Source organism: Mytilus trossulus, chromosome 12 (genome assembly GCF_036588685.1).
Source record: "Mytilus trossulus isolate FHL-02 chromosome 12, PNRI_Mtr1.1.1.hap1, whole genome shotgun sequence".
Classification (NCBI taxonomy): Eukaryota; Metazoa; Mollusca; class Bivalvia; order Mytilida; family Mytilidae; genus Mytilus; species Mytilus trossulus.
In genome coordinates this window covers 52,181,105-52,205,947 of record NC_086384.1, presented here as the reverse complement: position 1 = coordinate 52,205,947, position 24,843 = coordinate 52,181,105, and the positions used below count along the sequence as shown (strand labels likewise).

Below are 24,843 nucleotides of genomic sequence, written 5' to 3'. Positions count from 1 at the left end.
GGCCTTTCATAGGTGAAGCTTGGGTTTGGCTTTAATTGTTGAAGCCGTTCGGTGACCTATACTTCTTAATTTTTGTGTCACTTGGTCTTTTGTGGAGAGTTGTCTTCAAGGCAATCATACCACATCTTCTTATTCTTATATAAGGAATGAGTAGAGAACGGAACACTATCACAAAGAAAGAAATGGTCGCCTATCTATCAAAATACTATAAAATAGTCGAAGTTCAGATAGATGAACAGTTGAACACATAGAAACACTTATTACATAACTAAATATATTAATATTCTAAATAGGAGTTAGTACAGTTTATGTTATATATATATGTGTCTGTGTCAATGCTAATTAGAGATCAAACAATTCTGGAAAATCAACCGTTGAACAATTTTAAAAGAGGGACGAAAGACACCAAAGGGACAGTTAAACTCATAAATAGAAAATAAACTGACAACGCCATGGCTAAAATGAAAAAGACAAACAGACAAATAGTACACATGACACAACAAGAAAAGACAACACGAACCCCGACAAAGTACGCTTGCTTGGCCTTTTGTTTTATTATGTTTCACGACAAGCCGCTCTAATAGAAATGTTGATTTTATTCTCAATAGTTCAACTTCAATAACGCTCCAAATGGAATGAAGGGTACAAGCATGTGCAACCGATGATGTATTAGAAACAGTATATTGCCTTGTTCAGAAAGCGAAAGACAGTCAACGAATTTAATAACAATTTTAATAACAACAACAGTGTAATACGATTCTTATGAATCTTTGAAAATATTTTAAAAACTTCTCTTTCTGTATGTTAAATGTATTTACGTTAATGCTACTTCCATTTATAACAGAAAATAATTGGTTGCTTTCACTGGACAATAAGTACCCATTAGTTTACCGATTTGGAATATCAGTTTGCCAAAAAACATAAATATACGGTCAATTGAATAGTCGTTGATATTTTCAAACTAATGATTAATCTATTCATTATTGAAATCAATGTGGTTATTTACCAAGATTATTCTTTTAAGCGTACACATACAAAAATGAAGACAACACTTAATTAATTTCATGCGTCCGAAGTAAAACATAATATTTGAAACCAAAAAGAAGTACGTACATATTGTACAACGTGAATATATTAACTAAAACATTTGGCAACTGATTACAACTTGAGCATATGTTAATCACAAAAATGCATTTTGACGGGAAAACCCCATACCGCACTGATTTTTCTCAGATCTTCCTAACCATCATATATTCCAGTCTTTTAACGATCACGAAACAATTGAATAAATCAGAAAAGATATAAGTAAAATACTAATTTTGTAAGATATATGAAAAGCGGCACAAGTTTGAACAGTTTCAATTTGTCTATCACAGTCATTAGTATAATCGCCTACGCAAGCAGCATATTGCATTACGTGAGCCACATAATGCTGCTCTTGCACTCCATGAATCAAGTACGAAACAGGACCGGAAGCAAATATTGGAACATCTTCTCCACTGTGAGTTTCGAATTTCAATGGGACAGCACTTTGTTGGATGTAATCAAACGATCCTATAAAAAACATATATACATGTATATATCATTGATAGACAAACTAGGGTTTCATGCATTCTTCAATTAATTTTCTCATCATTTTACCTGACACAGAGATAAAGAGAACATTATAGCATTTAACAGAACACTCTATTCCGACTCCAAGAACGAATTAGAGAATCGCGACCTGAGCAAAAACAGGTAATCTTGCTTTTTTTTCTTATTTTAAGTCGTGCGATTTATTTGTGTTTAATGTTTGAAAATATGAGACAGAACCAAAACTACAACCTTTTTTGAACAAAAAGAAATGGCTAGACTTAAGGAGCACTAGTGTTCTATCCAATCTAAATGTTCTACAAGGATTGAAGGCGATCAAATATCCTTATCAGCAGAAACATCTAGAGACAAATATACAGGTGTCTATACAATTCACCCAGCCATAAAAAGTCAATAGTCTTAAATGTTAAAAATTGATAAAAACAGACACAATCAATGATATGCCATCAAATATTTTTTTAACAAAAAAAAAACATTTAAATACCATCAGACAACCACCAAAGACTACATAATATGCACGCGGGTGTGTATCATATTGACGAATGGTTGTTGCAAAGCTTTTCCTGGTGTTTGTAGTGATACATCATAAATTCTACGAACAGTTTGGGATGGCATGGAACTTTTTTCAATTCTTGTTTAGTTTAAGCTCGTTGCATTATAAAGCTTGCCTTAATTTCTTATTTCGCAAGTTATTCTAAAAATTAGTTGTTCTATTTGAATAACAAATATTGGATATTATACAAGAATGATAACTTTGAACTTACTTGTGTCGATATCACTTAGATTTTGTCTCCCTGCTGTAAAGTTTGTTCCGGGACCATTGCCGTATGATAAAGTTGTATACGGCATTCCATCCAGAGAAGGTTCGGCATCAAATGGTTCCACTAGTCCTGACGAAAATGATGTAAAATGTAAATATAGACTTGTTTAAAATGTGAAAATACACATATAATTTAAAATAATTGACGCTATAAGATGACAAGAAATAAGATTCTCACCATGGGGAAATATAAAAAGGACAAAGAGACAAACAAAATTTACAGTATAAAATAATACAAGTAGAAAACTAAAGAGTAATCAACACGAACCCCGCCATAGTCCAGGGTGATCCTATATGCAGCGGAAGGGTGCGGATAAGCTACTTCACATGTGGCGGCCATCATGTTGTTTAGCTTTATATTTTGACTTAAACTTCAGATAGTAAATGAAATTATGTTATACTGCAAATGTTCTATTTGGTCTTATTACATCTATGATGTCCTGAGGAATATGGAATTGCGGATTTTTCTTTGTCATGTTTTGTGTTCTGTTTTTGTATTTTCGTCGTTTTTCGTGTTTTCAATGTCGTTGTCAGTTTGTTTTCGAAATATGATTTATGGTAACTTTTGCCTCTTATTTAAATGTGGAAAATCAATGGTGATTTAGTAACAATTGAATCCAGGAAATATGATCTGATTTGGGGTTTTAGACTTAAAATATTTCTAATGCATATAATTCATAAAAGCTATATTATACTACAGATGCATATGGTATATTAAGTATAAAATCAAGGTGCTCAACATTTTAAAGAAATATTAGAAAATTTGAAAATGGTTATGAAACCATATAATACAACAATTATTGAATTATGCCATCCGTTGATACGTATACATTAATTATTCAATCTCATCAACGGTCAATAATTGTGTTTTATTCCATATTGGAATTATTTATTATCTCTATATGAATTGGATTTTGAATAAAAAAGCATATTCACTATTCACCGCGCTAAACGTCACGCGCTTTTACATGTAAAGTTATGGTAAAATGTTTCATGTAAAATTTGTTTTTGTAAATGTTTGTCATCAAATGCATTTTCTTTTCTCGGAATATGGAATAAAACAATTACTGTCGTTTGTTTCGGTAAATATGGGGCCGTTGGCCTCAGTGAATATCAGTTTTTCAAAAGTCAATAAAACCGCATATTTACCTCAACCAAAGACAGTAATTGTATAATATCATACCTAGAATATCGTTGCCTCTGTTTGTGTATCCACCAATTGTGAACACGTGTGAATGGTCAGCTGTTACAATTATTGTATAATATCATACCTAGAATATCATTGCCTCTGTTTGTGTATCCACCAATTGTGAACACGTGTGAATGGTCAGCTGTTACAATTATTAACGTCTCTTTATTGTCAGTCATTTCTAAAGCTGTAGATATTGCCTCCTCAAAAGCTAGGGTTTCTTCTAGTGCTAAGGCTCCTTTCGTGTCATGATGTGCATGATCGATTCGACCACCTGAACAAATAATGTTGATTTACAATATTAATGAACAACTGCTAGTTTATTTTTAATACACATTAAAAAGTGTAATAAAAAAAATACTGAACTCCGAGGAAACTTCAATACGGAAAGTCCCTAATTAAAATGGCAAAATCAAATGCTAAAACATACAAACGAATGGACAAAATGTAGAAAATCAAATTAAAAAAGAGAAACATTGAAATTAAGTTGCTCTTTTTTTTTGTTCAGATGTTTGTTTTATATTGTTTTACATTAATTGTTTCCTTTTTTTTTGTTAACTTCGTTTCTCACATTCATATCACTACAATTTGATTCAATGATATTTAACATCACAATTTCAATAATTCTTTCTCACTTGTATAAACCCGCAAATTAACATATATATAGCAACTCCAAGATGTTGGTTTTTTTTAGTTTTGAGGGAAGCACTATATTTACTCACCCTCAACCATTAAGAAAAATCCATTCGTGTTTCTCTTTAGTATATTTATAGCCTTTTCCGTCATTTCAGATATACTTGGTTCACCACTTGCACTTCTATTTCGGTCTACCTCATACTGCATGTGAGAATTTTCGAACAAACCTATAAAAGTGTTAAAATATAATCATTCTAACATATGACATATATACAAAAAGAGTCTGGCATACCTCAATAAATCAGAAACACAAGAGAGTCATAAAAACCCGAAGAACGTTCCCAAGAATGATATCTTGATAGAAAATGCGTTATGGTATTCCGTAACCACCAAGCAAGAATGCAGAAGTACAAAGGTTTGCAATGTAACACTTGCTTGGCTTGTAATATGCCCATTATATTTTTTGATTTCACTAAAGTCAAGACATATGGAGATGGGTCTTATTAAAAATGTATTAAATGGTAAATTCGCAATAGACAAAGTTTTAATTTAAGGTCTCAGTAAACCCTTGTTGAATGAGATCAATATAAACAACAATATTTTCCTTATCTTGAAACTACTCAACGAGCAAACTATATGTCAAATAACACTATGGACTTCACTTGTTTTTACACTTGTTCTATCCCTTTTGGTTGTTTGGCACTCATGAACATGATTGTGATATTCATCAGTGATGATTAGTTACGACATAAGCTAGCATATAACATGTCTTAAATAATTGTCTTCATTTCATAGTACTGTGATTTTGGTATCTTGATTTTCATTTTTCGTTTGGAATTTTATTGATTCTTACTTTTGAATTTGACGATTGTCTTTATGAACTTACATGCTCCATCCCCTGTCAACCCCAAACTCCATCAAAAGAAAAGACAAAACAAAAACTGAAAGAGACATATACTTTTCCATGTTATAGTACAGTAAAAAATTCTGATATACCATCAACGTGTTACAAACTTATGATTAGAATATTCCGAGATATTTTCAGTGTTCATACATACCAAGTACATAATCAGTTGTCATTGGGTCAATGCTATCAAATTGTTGATTGTTCCACACGTATTGGTGACTTCGATTTCTTGCCGATTGCATTTCTTTCCATCTCTTTAATAATAGTCATAAAACAAACGATTTCAATTCAGTATGTTCAACAGTACTTGTGTCTGGACTTATCTCAATCATGAGCGTTGCTTGACAAATTTTCGAGAGCATAAGACAAAAAAGATCTGAATGATTAGAGCACTTGCTCATTACAATATCGATATTTACCTTAATGATTCCCCCGAGCAAATGATAAAAAAAAGTACAGGATTGGTGTTATATTCCTTGGCAAGTACAAGACACTTAAAGTGTGCAATACATCTGATTACAAATTGTAATTATATTTACAAATGTAGTCATACATTATTTCTATACAATATATATAAGCGTACAACGCAAATTGAATATATGAATGGAAAATTAATTCGACAAAATTAAAAAAAACGGATAGATAAATGAAAACATATTAATATCTATAAACTAGTAAATATCTTGTTGAATGCAATGGTTACTTTGAACTCAAACAATCTAAAAAACTAAGCGAGGACTCTCAGATCTGTTCATTGTGTCTTTTTGTGTCGGGATGTATAAGAACCCGGCCACGTCCACTTGTATTTTTGTCTTTCTGATGAGTTTAACCTTTTTCAACTGAATTTTATAGTTTGTTCTTATGTTATACTGTTATACCACTGTCCAAGGTTAGGGGGAGGGTTGGGATACCGCTCACATGTTTAACCCCGCCACATTATTTATGTATGTGCCTGTCCCAAGTCAGGAGCCTGTAATTCAGTGGTTGTCGTTTGTTTATCTGTTTCATACTTGTTTTTCGTTCATTTTTTTTACATAAATAAGGCCGTTAGTTTTCTCGTTTGAATTGTTTTACATTGTCGTAGCGGGGTCTTTTATAGCTGACTATGCGGTATGGACTTTGCTCATTGTTGAAGGCCGTAAGGTGACCTATAGTTGTTAATGTCTGTGTCATTTTGGTCTTTTGTGGATAGTTGTCTCATTGGCATTCATACCACATCTCCTTTTTTATATGTAACTAAAAAGTAATATTTTCTATTGTATTGATTCAGTCATTACTACTGTTTTGATTAGTATTCCTAAATTCATAACTGCTTTTTTTCTAAATATGATGCATTGTTTGAAATAAATATGGGTCAATTGAAAATAGAATAGAAAAAAAAATCTTTAATTATCAAAATAAAAGGACAATACCTCAATAAGGTCAATTCCGTCCTGTCGTTTACCCTGTCTACCATACTCTGGGTCGAATGTTGTGTTTGGTAGAAAGTTTCGTCTTCCACCTCCCATTGCTACCTGATAGAAATCAAAATTGATGAAGTTATAGACAACAACATTAAAATATATCAAGTTATAGACCACAACATTAAACATATCATGTTATAGACCACAATTTAAAAAATACATCAAGTTAATTACCATATATCAAGGATATCAAGTTATACACCACAATATTAAAATAGATCTAGTTATAGATCACAATGTTTAAATAAAATATTTTTAGGCATTTTCTCTATTTACATGATTTATTTAAGTTTTCTTTTGGACAATTTCTTGATACAACATAATGTAAAATACGTTCTTCCTTACCTTTTAGTAGATATCAAATAGTAGCAATTCTTAATTGCGGTGTCGAGCTTATTTCAACAATCAACTTTTTTTTATCCGAAAGAAGTAGGTCCGGTAAGGACCGATTTTGGTCTCAAATTTCAAGTTCATCTGACGAAAGATTTTGACCACTTTTTAAACACTTAAGTGTTTATTTCATTTGAATCACTTAGTATTTGTGATAGATTTCAACTGATTTAGCCATTAAAAACGATCCGATTCAAGCTCAAATATGAAAAATCTTCCAAATATGCCGAAAAATGTAACTTTTCAGATGGTTTTTGTCAAAAATGAAAGTGGCCGCATCCGTGTTCATCCTCAACCTTTTTATATGTTATGTATTAACATAAACTACAACTTACATATCAATATTAGGGATGAACACGAATGCGGCCACTTTCGTTTTACACGAAAACCGTCTAAAATTTAACAAAAATGATAGAATTGTGAAGATTTCAGTAATTTAGCATGACTTAATGGTGATAGTACAGGATATATATGCATTGTATTGTCAAAAACAGCCCATGTTTATGTAACAGGAGCAATCTACTGTCCAATAAATAACTTAAAGTTTACATTTTCACAAATTTGTAAAACTGCTATATTTTGGGGCCAAAAAGTGATCTTACTGGACCTACTCCTTTAAATTGATAACACAAAGTATTCTGCTGACTTTTCAGTCTCGATCAGTCTCGTTGAAATCTCGCTCTTGAATTATTTCCAAAACATGTGATACAAATGGAAAATATCAATGAATTCTAAAAACATTATAATCAAACATAACTCACTGAAAAAAATGTGTATTTACAATGAATGTTTTTTGAGTAATCCAAAAATCCAAATTTTACGACCAATCAAGTCAGTATTTGTAGTTAAAACTTCGAGAAAATGGGTTAGGGATACACAAAATTATTTTACAAGAATTATGTACATCCCATATCATTTTAGTCTTTTCAAATTTCTTAGATATGTATTTTTTCAATCAATTATAACAAACAAAGTTGAAATTATATGCATTTTGTTCTTAAAACTGCTAAAAATCGCAAAAATACAAAATTGACAGCATGGTAAAATTTACACAACAAATTAAAGCGTCAAAATATGATAAAACGTTCTTATATTAACACCTACCTATAGTTTTTTTTAAGTAATATTTATTCAGATAGGCCGACTACATCTTTATATAGAAAGTATGAAAAAAAGTTTAATTGTGGAACTGTGATTTTTTTTTATGATAATAGCCCCCAAAAAGGTTAAATTTTATGAAAAATGGGAAAATCATCAAAATTGGGCATTTTTAAAGGGCCGTAGCAAACTACGAAGTGCATTACCCATATGACCGTTTCTTCACCAATAACTTTTTTACAATTTCATAAACCCAAAAATAAGGTTCAGAACAAAAGTTTAATTCTAGAAATATTTAGCTCCTCAGAGGTGCTCCTCCTTAAGATGCTTTTTTTCAAATGCGTTTTTGCCTCTTCAACTGTATGACCCAATCCTCACCACATATTTGAACAACACACATATCCTTTTGATGACGTATTGGCTGAACAATGTCATAACGATATGTATTGTGTTTTACATGTTTTCATTACCTATTTGTGTTACAAGTTACATGTACCATTCATTGAGTGGTTTAATAAATTGTGTCCAAAGTGACAAATCGGTATCTTAATCAGATATCACTGATTAGTAATAGGGTGTGGTGAGTTAATAACACAAACACTACTCAAATAGGGTAATGACGAACAACGGCAACAATATTCTCTTCACATGTTTCATGATAACGTAGGTATTTGGTTGACGGATACATCGTGTCTGAGTCTCAAATCAAACGTTGTTTCTTTGTGGGCTTATATATTAAAGTTTCCGAAGAGTCGTTCGATCAGTTCAGTAACCGATTGTTGGAAACTGCTTTTTTGTGTATACTGCGAATGTATTAACACGTTCTGAACATAAGTATATATTTATCAAAGGTACCAGGATTGTCATTTAGAACGCCAGACGCGCGTTTCGTCTACAAAGACTCATTAGTGACGCTCATACCAAAATAGTTATACAAAAACCAAGTACAAAGTTGAAGAGCATTGCAGATCTAAAATTCAACAAAATTGTGCCAAATATGGCTATTGTAGTCTATGCCTGTGATAAGTAAATCGCTAATTTTTCGAAAAATTTAAATGTTTAATAAACAGGAAATTTATAAAAATTACCACATAATTGATATTTATGTCAACACCAAAGAAGTGGCTACTGGGCTGGTGATAACCTCGGGGACGAAACGTCCACCATCAGTGGCATCGACCCAGGGGTGTAAATAGTTATCAAAGGTATCAGGAGACGCGAATGTATTTTCACATTCTGAATATTAGTATACTACCGTTACCTCTTGTGTAATAGACAAAAGTCTGACTGTGTCTTTTTCACATTTCTGTCGATTGTCATGTCATATGACCGATGCTTATTCGTTTGACATGTTTGTGTTTTTTTATTTTGACATTTAATAAGGGACTTTCCGTTTGAAATTTTTCTTCGTCGTTCAGTATTTAAGTTATTTTTCTGTTTACGTTGCATATTATAGCACAGATTTATGAAAATACCAAGATAGCATTATGAAGAGATGCAAATATCTTAATATGAGACAGATTAAGATATTCTAGCTTCTCATCAGTAGGCTATTAATTAAGAGTTCAAAATGGTAAGTTGAAATCGTCCCATCGTAAATTTTACAGACGCTATCACGAGTTGGTAGACCGTTATGGTATAACATTTCCACAGATGATATCGGATATGTTCCTTATTTCGTAACTACCCTTCCCTTTTCACGAATGTGACCTACCGAATTCGATTACTTACCGGATTTGTGATAACATAAGTAACACCACGGGTGCCACATGTGCAGCAGGATCTGCTTACCCTTCCGGAGCAACTGAGATCATCCCCAGTTTTTGGTTGGGTTCGTGTTGCTTAGTCTTTAGCATTCAATGTCTTGTCACGTATACTATTATTGGTGTGCTCGTATTTTTCATTTTAAGTCATGGCGTTGACACTTTATTTTCGATTTATGAGTTTGACTGTACCTCTGGTATCTTTCATTTGTTCTTGATTGAGATGCTTAGGAATTATAAGCATTTTTTCCTGGTAACATATCTATCATTACTACATCGATAACCTCACCTGTATATCATAGTTATCGTTGACAAGTTGATAAGCAATGTCGGTACAATCCCCTGTCACCCCTGCCTTAATCATGTCTTTATCATTCTCCCAGTTTCTCTGCGCGGTGTGGGCGTATGCTGCAGCAGGTGTTGCATGAGTCAGTCTGGCTGTTGTCACTATCCCCGTTCCTCTTCCTTTAAAAAGTTTATACAGGAGAATAGATTATCTTAGCTGTATTTGGCAAAACATTTAGGAATATTTGTCCTCAATACTCTTTAACCTCGTAACGTTAACTTTTGTGGATTCGACCGTCTCTGGTGAGTTTTTTTATAGACAAAACACACATCTGACGTAAATACAAGATTTAATTTTGGTATCATGATGGGTTTATGTTTTAACAACAACTGTTAATACATGTTTCCCCACTAAAATTTTAGGGAAACTACCTTTTCTTTTCATTATTTTTCAAACATTAACAATATCCTACTAACTTAAAGCCACTTATACAAATGCTGTAAAGATATAGTCATTCTTTAATTTACAAAATTAACATACATTATAACAGTGTCATTACGTTCAAGAACGTGATGTGGAGTTGAACGTGAACCCAAGAACGTACACTGATGTAAAATGAAAAGTAAAGTAAATAGCTTTGAAAGCTAGATTTAGATCTTGAGAAAATGTAAAATATTAAGGTAACAAAGTAAATTATATTTATACTGCATATAGTTTCTAGATATTGTAACACAGCTATATTTTGTGCAAAGTCCATTGCATCACGGAACCCTTTTTCCACAGTCAGGGGTTCATTAAGGGATACAGTTAAGTTTGGAATTTGTGTGTTCACTGTCAACGTATTGATTTAAGTTGCAGTATAAAAAAACTATATTAGGTCTATGTCATAAAAATATAACTTGTTTGTACTCTACAAAAACTGTATAGGGCGTCGCCCTTCCCCAGTTTCCCAGCATCATACAAAAAAGTTTATCTTTTTTCTGACATTGACCTAATATTTTATACTAGTATATGTTGAGTGTTTGAAACTATCGATTATAAGTCAATACAAATTACAGTATTATTTGAAAAAAAAAACCTAGTTTGAACTCATTGACAATTAGTATATACATGTTTGTATACCTGCATTTTGGAAGTGATCTAAAATTGTATACACCCTTTTAGTTATAGATTCCGAAGAACAGTTGTCAGTTTTCACATCTTCAGTATATCCAAGCACTTTAACGTTTGTCTTCACCCCGCCCATCAACGCTGTGGCTGTCTGTGCGGAATCTGGAACTTGTCGGTCAACACCATAAACCTACAGAACAATATGTAAAGGTTAGCAACAACGAACTAGAGGCTCTTAAGAGCTTGTGTCGCTCACCTTGGTCTATGTGAATACTAAACAATGAAAACAGATGGATTCATAACAAAATTGTGTTTTGGTCATGGTGATGTGTTTGCAGATCTTACTTTACTAAAAAAATCTTGCTGCTTACAACTATCTCTATCTATAAAAGTAGTTTCTGTGGAAAATGTTATTGAAAATCTACAAATTTTATGAAAATTGTTTAAAATTGACTATGAAGGGCAATAACTCCTTAGGGGGTCAATTGACTATTTTGGTCATGTTGACTTATTTTAAGTTCTAACTTTACTGAACATTATTGCTGTTTACAGTTTATCTCTATCTATAATAATATTCAAGATAATAACAACAAAAAACCAGCAAATTTTCCTCAAAATTACCAATTAAGGGGCAGCAACCTAACAACCGATAATCCGATTTATCTGACAATTCCAGGGCAGATAGATGGTGACCTGATCAACAATTTTACTTCCAGTCAGATTTGCTCATAATGCTTTGGTTTTTGAGTTATAAGCAAACAACTGCATTTAACACCCATGTTCTATTTTTAGCCATGGTTGGTTGGTTGGGTCACCGGACACATGTTATAAACTAGATACCCCAATGATGATTCTGGCCAAGTTTGGTTAAATTTGGCCCAGTAGTTTCAGAGGAGAAGTTCTTTGTAAAAGTTATCGCAGGAATACGCCAGACACCGGACGCCAAGTGATGAGAACAATGAAAAACGTTAACATGAAATGACATATACACACTTGTCGATCAACATAAAAAACCCACGAATAATATGTAAAGATTATGAACAACGAAGAACGGGAACATGAAATAACAAATACAGACGGGCAAAAGAAGCTATTAGGTTGTTCAATTTTAATTTTCAAATAGAAAATATTAGAAATATACAGATATTAATGTAAGTATCATTCATCACTTTATCGTTTTAGTATAGTTTTTCAGCTCGATAGTTGAATTTATCACCCCAGGTTTAATTTTTACATGTGGTTTGCTCTTAGATCCATGTGATAAAGCAATACGTCAGTACCTAAATATTGAACTTGAGTATTCATTAGGAAACGAGGTAAATATTTACCCGTGTTCAAATATCTGCATTCAAAACTTTTCCATATTTACATATATGTAGTATCTGATATTGGTATTAATATTGTCCAAGACGATCACAGATATTTGTGAGTCTCATTTTATTAAACATCAAAATAAAATATTGTGTTCATGTCAACTTCATTGTTTTGTCGAAAAGTGTTAGAATTAATTGCAATTATTTTGATATTTTACCTAAAATCTTTTAGTATATTTCATACTTTAGTTTTTACCTTAGACAACGCAACATGTGGAAATTCTTCAAATTTTAGAACGGTTTCTTCCCCAGGACGTCCTTGCTTTTGTCCTTTGTATATTCTAGATGCAGTTATTGTAGACATACCCATACCATCTCCGATAAACAGGATGACATTTTTGGCAACATTGGTGTTGATATTTCGTTTTATTGCTGATTTGAGGCTGTCTTTTGCAATCTTGTTCCAGTCTGTGGCTACATTTAGAAAACAAATTGTTTGTGTACTTCAATAAAATAATGTTTATCAAATAAATGAAACATGTCATTGTATTTGCCTTGGCGTACATGTTTTCTCTTACTACATAGGAAATGTATATACTTGTCTCATAGACTGCTGTCTTCGTATTTCAAATTTCTTGTTCAATTCCAAACATGTCAAATTCAAATATAGAGAAAAAATATATATAATATTTGCTTAACTGATTCATGATCACAAACTTTTCGGGAAATCAAAAAACACTTTAACACATCCTTGTTTTATGGAAATTGAAATAAAATCCCGGTTAATTTGTCGATCATTTGAATAACTGTAAACCAACTTCTTTTCGCGCGCGATTTATTTTCGCGAGAAGAAAAATAAAACGAATATGTAAAATGTAGATCATTCATTATTTAACCAAATTTCAGTAATTTTAAAAATTACTATATTAAATCGCCACAAAAAGGAATAGAAAATGTTTAACGCGAATTAAAGTATCCCATCAAATAAGTATCCTTTTTTCTTAATTAGATTTACCTTTTTACTGAGCTCTATCTAAAATCCTACTCTTTTATATAAACAGTACTTCTTTTATTTCAATACAATCAAAAAGTCTTATTCAAGCGTCACTGACTAGTCATATGTAGACAAAACGCGGGTCTGGCGTAACAATTTATCTTTGTTTCAAATAAATTACTTGGCGTAAGTACAGTTTTATCTTGTCCAGTTCTATATACAAAATTTCACATAACATTTCATTGCATATAATAAAATAACCATTATTGTAATGGTGCCTTGAAACACCCAATATTTAAATAGTTATGATGCTTTGAAACACCAAATACTTAAATAGTAATGGGCTTTGAAACACCCAATATTTGAATAGTAATGGGACTTTGACACATCCAACATTTAAATAGTAATGGGGCTTTAAAACACCTAAGATATGAATGAGAGTCACTGATTACGAAACATAACGTCTGGCGTATCAAATCATAAGTATAGTAACTTTGATAAATAATAACTGCAACTGTCAAATTCAAAGAAATATTTATTTATTAATATATGAAAAGGTATACATTGTTGATATAAAGACTGTATAGACAGGGTGGTATCCCCTATCAATAATTCTAATGCATTTATTTTGTAACAATTGTTCTGATTGGATGACAGCAAGCGTAAAATTCTCTATCTCCTCGTCTGTAACTAGGGAAGCCGACATTTTGAATTTCGGAATGTATTGACATGCTATTTCTACAATAATAAACAAAAAAACTCACTTGTTGCGCCTAAAAATCTTCTTTTTATCAAATTTGATTACATTTTGAAGCGGCACAGAAGCCATAAAACGCCCGGTGTTTATGTTTGACGCCGGAAGCATTACGATGACGTCACCTAGTGTAGGGACCAAAGAAGATAACATTTTTTCGCGGAATTTTCTTTAATGAAGATTTTACACTGAAATAATGATTGAAATTTAATAATGAACTTGTTTTGCATTAGAATAGAGATAACTGTATTGTATTTGAAGCTTTGCGGACGTCCATCGGTAGTTTTACTCTCGCAAATACCCGTTTACCTGTCTCCGCTCCGCGTCGCCAGGTAAACTAAATTTGCGACAGTAAAACTACCGATGGACGTCCTTAAAGCTTCAAATACAATACAGTTATCTCTTAAGTATCGAAGCCCCCTACCTCTCGAGATAAAACCTGAAAATTTTAATTCAGGTGATATATAGTAAAAAGCCATATAAAATTTAAAAAAAGTAAAAAAATTAATATAAAGGTTGAGCTATGATGAGTCTTATGTAGTCGAAATGCGCGTCTGTCGTACTAAATTATAAACTATCATGACGTCATAACCCCCCGTTTGAAGCACTAAATTCAAAACTAATACTGATTTTGTTGGACCTAATAATTAATGGCTGCTTAAATGTAGAATTAAGAGATAACTGTATTGTATTTGAAGCTTTAAGGACGTCCATCGGTAGTTTTACTGTCGCAAATTTAGTTTACCTGGCGACGCGGAGCGGAGACAGGTAAACGGGTATTTGCGACAGTAAAACTACCGATGGACGTCCTTAAAGCTTCAAATACAATACAGTTATCTCTATTCTAATGCAAAACAAGTTCATAATTAAATTTCAATCAGTATTTCAGTGTAAAATCTTCATTTAAGAAAATTCCGCGAAAAGATGTTATCTTCTTTGGTCCCTACACTAGGTGACGTCATAGGTATGCTTCTGGCGTCAGACATAAACACCGGGCGTTTTCTGGCTTCTGTGCCGCTTCAGAATGTAATAAATTTTGATAAACATGAGATATTTAGGCGCAACAAGTGAGTTTTTTGTTTATTATTGCAGAAATAACATGTCAATACATTCCGAAATTCAAAATGTCGGCTTCCTTAGTTACAGACAAGGAGATAGAGAATTTTACGCTTGCTGTTATCCAATCAGAACAATTGTTACAAAATAATTGCATTAGAATAATGTATGAATGACATTTTGAGTTTGTATTCATTCTTATATTATTTTTTATATATTATAAGGGTCAATATTAATGTATATTACACCAAATATGATATGCCACCTGACTTTAAATAATGTGGTCCTATAAATACAGTACGTTTTCAGAATGAATAGTATGACATTGTCCTGTATTTTGACGTAAGAGGTCAATATTCTCAAAATCGTCACTGATGATGAGCATGCGGACTCAATTCACTACGAATATTCCTTATTGCTATTTCGTATTACCTACTCCTATAAACTAAGCTTTCTTTTGCAAATTTTACAAAACCTCGTATGTCTACGTTCAGTCGCCTTTTATTTAGAATTATTGAAATAGGTATAAGATGTATGAGTGCCAAAAGGGCAACTCTCCATACAGGTCATGAGCTGCAAAATGAAACCACTTTATGACAAAGTAACGCCTTCAAACAACAAACAAGCAATTAAGGGCCACACAAATTACTATTGTGAAACCATTCAAGCATGAACACCAGCTGAAAAAAACAAATAAAGAGAAACACTTGTGAAACACATCAACAAACAACAACCACTGAACAACAGGTACCTATAAATAAAATATTTTTATTTGTTAGGAGTAAAGAAATATTTTTACAAAATAACGTTTTTGTTCATAGAACAGAAGTAATCATTATAGAAATACTAAAAAAAATTCAAAGGGTGTTCCATATAACAACAGTGAGACGAGATTTAACACAAAAAAGCAAATATAAAATAACACGTCAAATGCATTAAAAATTGGGTAAACTGGTAAAATAACACCAAAGTACGATTTGACAGGACTCACAGTTATTGAGAACTGGTTAAAACTATCAACAAACAATGATAAAAAAAAATGATGCATCAGAGACTTAATTAAATTAAATCATATCCTAGGATTTAGTGTTTTAACGCCATGGAAAGTCATAGAAGATATGGCTTGTGCATTGCCAAACAAGTTGCTGTCTTTAAAAAAAAGAAAAGCAATACATGAACCTAAGACTGCTGACTGCCGGGTCACCAAAAGATTGTTGCTGAATTTGTGTTTGCTTTTGTATTGAAATCATTGACAGTGAATAGAAGAAGCCGGTTGAAAGTATATATTTACAGCTTCTATATGAATGGGCCGATTTGAATAGTCATTTATAGCTCGACTATTCTTTTTATTACTTGGGAATGTACATTTTCCCAATTATAACCCTTTGGCAAATTCTCATTTCTAATAACTGGATGACTTATGCAATTACACAAACCTTTCGCAGTATAAATTTATGCACTCAGTTTGCTTTATAATCTGGAATTCTGGATGCATTTATTTTATCTATCATATCTTTATATTTTGTTTCCTACATGAATGCCTTTATACCCAACTGGTATTTAAAGCTGTCTTAACTCATGGTAGATGGTTTATGGGGTGAAACCTGCGACATGCATTTAATTTGGACCCCTTATGAAGAGACTTGGTCTCATAAAACATCTCAAATTTTAAGGATTTCCTGATTTTACTTAAATTCAAACATTATACAGGGAAACTTAGTTTTGCCGAAGAATTTCTTAATTCAGAAGTTTATGAGTACCTGTATCCACTTTTAAAATAACCAATTTATATAAAAAGGTATATAGATATAAAAAGATACCAGAATTAAAATGATGCACGCAAGACAAGAGTTAAGTCTACAAAAACGCATCAGTGACGCTCGAATGAAAAAAGTTAAAAGGCTAAATACATAACAAAGTTAAGGAATCTGTTCCTTGGGTAGACAATCCTTAGCTTTTCGAAAATGTCAAAGTTTATAATAGGACAGTTACTCAAAAAAACCAAACAAAAGAGAAAAAACTCGAGGTCAGAATAGTAATGATGACCATGCTTGAAAGTCACATGTAAATCTCTTTCTGCCGTGTCCTGAATTTAGATAACAAAAACGAAAATAAGCTTTCTCGAGTGAATTTAATAGTTTTGCATACAGAATTATTTTAGCGCACGAAATAGTAAATAGAAAGCATCTCACTGATGCTCAGGAAAAGAAAACGCATTTGCGTCATCAAATATCTTAATATAATAGTTGCATTCTATTGACATTTTATCAGGATTTTTTTGAGAACGCAAAACGATAGTGTGCAGCCTTTTGAAATGTGATCTTTAATGTGAATGAATCAAGACGTGTAGGATAGTTGGTCAACACAATGAATACAATTTTCAAAACCGTATCATAGTAAAAATATGTAGATGCTATAAGGTTAAACTATTTAAACAAACAAACAAAAATTGAATCAAAATTTTATTATAAACTAACGTTCCTGCTAGGACTTCTTTTTCAAATTCCTTTTCAAATTCTTTTGAATATTATATATGATATCAATAAACACGAACGTCAAGTATTTACGGATGGATATTAATTTCTAAATTATTACATTCCACTATGTGAATATATTACTATACAAAATATAAGCAAAAACTACTTAATCCATACTCAAACAGTATAAAATCAACATAACTATGGTTGTAATTTAATTCTGTTGTGAATATTGTAAATTATGTTTACAGTTGTTCTGAGCTGCAAGGATTTGAAATAATGCTTTATATTAATAGTGTAACAAGGATGTTCTCCACGTAAGTTTATAATGAAATACACAGTCAGTATTACGTGGTTAAATCTTCAAACACAATTTGTTTACATGTTATCGAGACAACGTTATAATTGACCCAGATACACACAGTGCACAGTGCTCGTTTTAAAACAAACATAATTGCGTCGTCAAGGGTCATCAAGGGACCATATGAAAGCCATAGATAACCACCTGTTTAGACCTGTATCAATGACCGAAAACTTTCGAGACGTTCCGAGAATTTTATTCTGACTTCCGGCCGAGAGATATCGAGTGGCCCATAGACACATCCAAAACTCGCCAATATATAAGCATGAACCCCTCAGGGGGTTCATGCAAAAAATATTTTAAGAATAGACGGGCAGAAGGATAGTTAGGATATAACCTTCGATATATATGAATAATGTTATACATAGATAAAGCAAATTCTAAAGAGTAAATAAAACTGGATGTGTATTGATACGTCTCAAAATACCATTCGAGAAGGATTGAAATTTAGTTAGGCTTTAAGATCTTTAAGACAAAATTGATATCTGTGTCAATGTAAACAACCTTGAACGATCCTATAACAACTTTCATAATATAACCTTTCATACTAATCATTTTTTTTTGTACTTATATTAGTGTGTTAGTTTTCTCGCTTTAATTGTTTTACATTTGTCATTTCGGTGAATTTGATAGTTGACTATGCGGTATTTGCGTCGGTCAGTGCTGGAGGACGTTCGGACACCTATAGTTGCTTATAACGTCTGTGTCATTTGGTATCTTTTTGAGACTAGTCTCATTGGCAAGCATACCACATCTTCTTTTTTATAATAAGTTTGTTTAATGGTTTGATGACTTTGCACGGATCACATAGTAATTCCCGCGGTTTTATTACAGTTTTACCGTAAAAGTTAGAATGGTAAAAAATACTGCTTTTAATCAGTTTTCTTGGTACAGCCAAATTTACTCATCAAATATTTGAATCTAGTTAAGAATTTAGTAAAAGTTTTTGGTAAGGAAATCCCTGACTTCATAAATTACCAGTGATGCTTTGATTACGTCTGTTAAAATCTATTACATCACTGCACACGCTAACATAACGAACGCATGGTTTTTAAGTTGAAGTTCATAATGTTAATGCTTAATTTAAGTGATCTTCACTTGAAATAAATAAATTATGAATGTCCTTGATAAAATTTTATGTAACGTTTTTCCTAGGGCATAATTTTTTGTTTGAAGTTAAGTCTGTGGGGTTTATGTTTATGAATTTCGACTTCTTACAGTCAAGAAAATTATGAATTGTATTGAAACTGTCATTATAGCGAAAGGGGGATAAACTTTAAAGACAATTTGAAAATTTAAAACATAGATTCATGTGTCGTCTTTTTTCCCTGCTACAAAATAATTATAATAGATATAGGAAAATATGGTGTGAGTGCCTATGACAACTCTCCATCCAAATAACAATTTTAAAAAAGCTATAACAAAAAATAGCAGACTTGGATGAGTATCAATACATCCGAACGTCGTTATATTAAATAAAAAAATAAAGATTTTAATACGTTTATTCCACGTCGTTTTCTTTGGTAATAAGATTGAGCTCATGTGTCTAAAACAATGTTTTAATGCCACAACAGTCGACCAAACACCAAACAAAAATCTCAACATTGAAAATACAGACTGATAAACATTAAGATTTCTATTCAAATTAAATATTTTTTTACCGGAAACATGCACGTGAAAAGGATACAAATGTAAATTTACAAGTATGTTCAACATAAATCATTCGTCAAATGTCTTACTGACCTGACGAAAAAGACATAAGATTTGATATGCACATATATAACAACATCGTTAGACTATGAAGCGTATTACCATATCAATTTGAACTGATTTTCATCCTTCAAGGTTACGTAATGATGTTAATATATTCGAAACTTTCTAGTAGATATTATAGGATTAACCGCCTTTTTGAAGGCATTTATTGGTGTATAAAGTCTACTTATTCATTCACAAACAAATAAAAGTCCACAGAACTTTTATGATACGTTTGTGAGTGACCAGGTACAATCTATACACTACGAAATTCCTTTAAATAGGCATGTAATCCATTGATATCTACAAGAAAGTTTCTGAATATATTAACATCATTCAGTAGCTTTGAAGGCTTAAAATCAGTTTACGTTGTTGGTTAACGCAAACATATGTACTCAATGAAATATGCTATGTAAAGAGGAAAATATACAAACACTCTTATTATCATTCAAACGAATTTATGTATGTTTATTATTTCATAGAACGGTTACCGTCGGTGTTATTATCGCCGAAACCTGAGTTCAAAGGTTACAAAAAGACGTTCGGTCAACATCGTTTATCGAGAAATAAACAATGTCAAGATCAACTACCCGAAGTCCTCTCGACCAATCATGTCAACGTATTCCCTATTATACAAATCATATAAAAATATTTACTATAACCACCGGATTTTAATACAAAACTACCTACTACAATCATTTAGATTAACTAGCTATAAGGTGGTTTCTAAATAATGATTACACTATTTAATTTAACTGTAACTATACAAATTATAATTCAGTAAGGTTCAGAATTCTCCTGACTCTTAATTAAACTTCATTATATTTTGGTAAAAAATCGGACTTCTGTGGATTGTTGTGGCAATTATTATTCTTCGCTGAAGGTGTAGCTCGAATGAGTTTAAAGTGCGCTACAACATAGTAAGTGGAAAAGAAGGATATTATCCTGAATTCAGTCATATGAAATAACCTATCAATGTCCGAACGAAATCGTTAAATGTGTTTCTGTTTACAAAACTTTGAACTTTTCGAAAAACTAAGGATTTTCTTACCCCAGGAGTAGATTACCTTAGCCGTATTTGGCACAACTTTTTGGAATTTTTGGTCCTCAATGCTCTTCAACTTTGTATATGTTTTGGCTTTTTCACTATTTTGATCTGAGCGTCACTGATGGGTCTTATGTAGACGAAACGCGCGTCTGGCGTATGAAATTATAATCCTGGTACTTTTGATAACTATTAACAGGTCTTATCGGAAATGACTTCAAGAGGTCGGTCAAGCAATTCCGAGATTAGTGTTCATCCTATCCGATTATGGGAAGATATCATTTGAAAGATACACATCGAATCAAAATCAGAATCAGAAAGAAATAATCGGAACATTTCCCGAGCAATGTCTATAGTTGTCATTATTATATAAATTTCCAGTCACAAGTGATAGCATTTTTCAAATTGTAATTGGGAATAGACAATACGAAAGACTGAAGTCAAAAACCTTAATGTATATTTGAGATTTGATACAATTTTAAATCCAGTTTGAATCATTATTATGTTGATTTCTTCCCTGGCAAACATATACTTTGTGCTGTTTTATTCCATCAAGCAAATCGTTTTTTAAACTTACTTAATTTGCGAAATCACTGTTAAAACTTGCGTAAAGATTGTTTTTATCAAGAATTGTGTACATGTAATACGTACAAATATTTGTATGTTTTTCGCTAGATACATAACAGATGACAATCATGCTTTGTTCATGTTTTACATCTTAAAATATTCTCTATATGCTTAAACAATGAGATCTAAGTGGTAAAGTATTATTCATCACTTCGTTAGTTTTACGGATGACATCCCGAGTTGGAGGACCGTTATGGAATATCTATGTTATAGAAGATAACGGATAGTTCTTTACTACAATTCCGTCCAGTTTCCCCCAAATATGAAATACAGAATTAGACCTATTACCGGTTAAATACTAACAGGAGTCAAAACAACGGGGGCCACATGAAGAGAAAGATCTTTTTTCTCTTCCGGATCACATGAGTTCACCACTACCCCCCTCCCCCCCCCCCCCACACACACACACCCTCCCCCTCACACACACACAAACTCCCTTCCTGACTTATGAATGTCCCTCTAATATCTCTGTGGAAATAAAAATAAATTTCTCATAAGAATTAAGAAAAAATAAACGATATTCAATCTCATTAGTCTGACAATGCCATGGCAATATATAAAATAAAGACCGATAAATAAAAAGATATCTATTTTAATTATATATTGTTTTGACCGGAAACATGGACTTGAAAAGGAAAAGACATGTACATTTACAAGCATGTTTAACATAAATCATTTGTAAAATGTGTTACTGACCTGACGATAAAGACAGTAGAAATAACATGCCCGTTAATAACATCATCGTTAGACTATGAAGCGTACTACCATATGATCAGATTTCCATCCTCAAAGATACCAACAAGAGTGTTACTCTAACCGCTGGACTCTAAATAGGAACACGAACAAAGACAACCTATTATACAGGTAAACTATGAGGGTGATCTCAAAATTATGTTGACTCCAATTAATCTAACAATTACAATACAATTTAGAATCTTGTATTATGTTTAGTATATTGCGATTACTTTAGAAATTCTTCTGCGTTTAATGCGTTTCCCTCGGTTTTAATTTGTTACTCCGATCTTATGTATTTTGTTTTTTGTCCATGGATTTATGACTTTTGAACAGCGGTATACAACTGTTGCCTTTATTTCTGATAGAAATGACATTTAAATTGTTTTGAGAGCCATGGTGTAGTGGTAAGTGCATCGGACTAAAAACACAAAGGTCTGTCTCGATTGCCGTTCCGGGATGACAATTTCAGGGACTGAATTTTCGGCTCTCCCTTGACGCCATTTGCGAGTATGGTTTTGAGTATACGAGATAGTCCGTCGGAAGAAACGATAAATGGCTGGCTGACCCGTTTTAAGAGAGAACCATATTTCTTGCACTTTAAAAGAGGGACGAAAGATACCAAAGGGACAGTCAAACTCATAAATCTAAAACAAACTGACAACGCCATGGTTGAAAATGAAAAAGACAAACAGAAAAATAATAGTTCACATGACACAACATAGAAAACTAAAGAATAAACAACACGAACCCCACCAAAAACTAGGGATGATCTCAGGTGCTCCGGAAGGGTAAGCAGATCCTGCTCCACATGTGGCCCCCGTCGTGATGCTTATGTGATTACAAATCCGGTAAATAGTCTAATTCGGTAGGTCATATTCATGAAAGGGAAGGGGATTGTAGTTACGACGTAAGGAACATATCCGATAGCCTTTGTGAAACGGTTATTCCTTAACGGTATTAACGGTCCACCAACTCGTGTTTGCGTCCGTAAAATTTACGAAGGGATGATTTCAACTTCACCATTTGGAACTCTTGGTTTAAAAGCTTCTTTGTGAGCAGTAACATACTATCAAAAAGTCATGATACGAAATACAAGTACGGGAATATCGTACCAATTGGAAGATATATACCCCGTATGCAAAGACACCCTTTAAGATTTTGAAAAAAGAGCAGGATAATGCCGCTACAAGTCAGCACTCGTACCGACAAAGTAGAAAGGGATTAATTTTAGTTACAAATCTTGTTTCCCAATCCACTATAATAAATATGTTTAAACTAACAAAATTCTGTGCTACATCACGAAGAGTGACAAAGTGAAAAAGCAGCACTTATGTTCTCAATACAATTATCTCTAATGTTCATTATCGTCTGAACAAAATTTAAACAAAAAATAGTCGTATGCAGAAGAATATGGACCCATCGACGGATACAAATCAAATTAGAATCAGATTGAAAAGGGAATAATTTCTGATTGTATGCATGATAAGATAAATCTCCAGCCAAAAAAAACCAGGATCTTGATTCGTATCTTAAAATGATTTATTGGGAATGGTCCTATCAAGGCCGAAGGTAAAAATATTAGGTGTCATCTAGTCTTGATACAAATTGAATCGCTGATGACATGAATATCAATAATATGGTCATTTTTATAAATTTATTGTTTGCAAAAGTTGGAGTTATTCGAAATACTAAGGGTGTTGTTATCCCAAGCAAATATTACCCTAGCCGTATTAGACACAACATGTTTGAATTTTAGGTTATTAATGCTGTTCAGCTTTGTAATTGTTTGGCCTCCTAATTATTTCAATCTGAGCTTCACCTTTGATAGTTATGGTATCTTTTTTTCATATTAATCAGATACTATGCTTTTTTAAAAGAGAAAACAAAACCATTTAGAATTATTATAAAACTTGCCTTTATATGTTGATTGGGGAACCTAAGTGGTCTGAATTGAAATAAAGATTTATAGTTTAATTATTTTTTTTTTAAGCAAACGAATTAAGACGAACCACCTATATAGACAGAAAACATACTTTTTAAACATATGAGACGGTTAAAGCTAACAAAAATACACACACGCATACATATATACATTTTCTCCTCATGTAAATTCATTTGTTAAATAGAATTATATTACTGACCTGAACATGACAACAAAAGTGAAATGAACATAAATAAGAACATGACATATGTCTTAACGTCCAAGTTAAACGGATGTTACTGTAAACGTATGTACAATGTCAATGTTTGCATCACATTCATAATTCCCGAGTGATTGGTTAGTTTATCATTGTCTGGACATCGTCACAGTTCATAAAATTCAATATAACAGGATCTTATTTGAATGACAATAATGTGCACTTATGCACCTATGTACGTCATGTACATAGAGAAGTAACAAATTTTACATTTTAAGATGATTTTTATCATCGTACATGTAATGATCATATCTTATATATTATTAGATGTTTAAA

At 32.3% G+C, this 24,843-nt stretch overlaps 1 protein-coding gene across 2 annotated transcripts; it reads right to left on the bottom strand.

Moving 5' to 3' along the window:
* Positions 1-705: 705 nt before the first annotated feature.
* LOC134692816 (alkaline phosphatase, tissue-nonspecific isozyme-like) lies at positions 706-24,625 on the bottom strand. 2 transcript variants are annotated; one of them, XM_063553394.1, is made up of 10 exons: positions 24,511-24,625; positions 12,825-13,042; positions 11,268-11,445; positions 10,149-10,324; positions 6,558-6,659; positions 5,297-5,399; positions 4,325-4,465; positions 3,685-3,876; positions 2,358-2,483; positions 706-1,554 (listed from the first exon to the last, which is right to left on the bottom strand). In XM_063553394.1, the coding sequence occupies exons 1-10, from the start codon at positions 24,551-24,553 to the stop codon at positions 1,271-1,273; spliced, it is 1,563 nt and encodes a 520-aa protein (XP_063409464.1). In that variant the 5' UTR covers positions 24,554-24,625; the 3' UTR covers positions 706-1,270. The 2 variants fall into 2 exon arrangements, with proteins under 2 accessions (XP_063409464.1, XP_063409463.1); XM_063553393.1 differs by lacking the exon at positions 24,511-24,625 and adding an exon at positions 22,331-22,476.
* Positions 24,626-24,843: the final 218 nt, after the last annotated feature.

Excerpts from the sequence above, each read along its gene's own strand:
- LOC134692816 (XM_063553393.1), bottom strand. The coding sequence starts at position 22,376 with ATGATGTTATTAACGGGCATGTTATTTCTACTGTCTTTATCGTCAG. Across the intron at positions 6,660-10,148 it reads ACGATAACTATGATATACAG|GTAGCAATGGGAGGTGGAAG; the intron begins GTGAGGTTATCG and ends GATTTCTATCAG. Across the intron at positions 1,555-2,357 it reads TCTAAGTGATATCGACACAA|GATCGTTTGATTACATCCAA; the intron begins GTAAGTTCAAAG and ends TGTTTTTTATAG.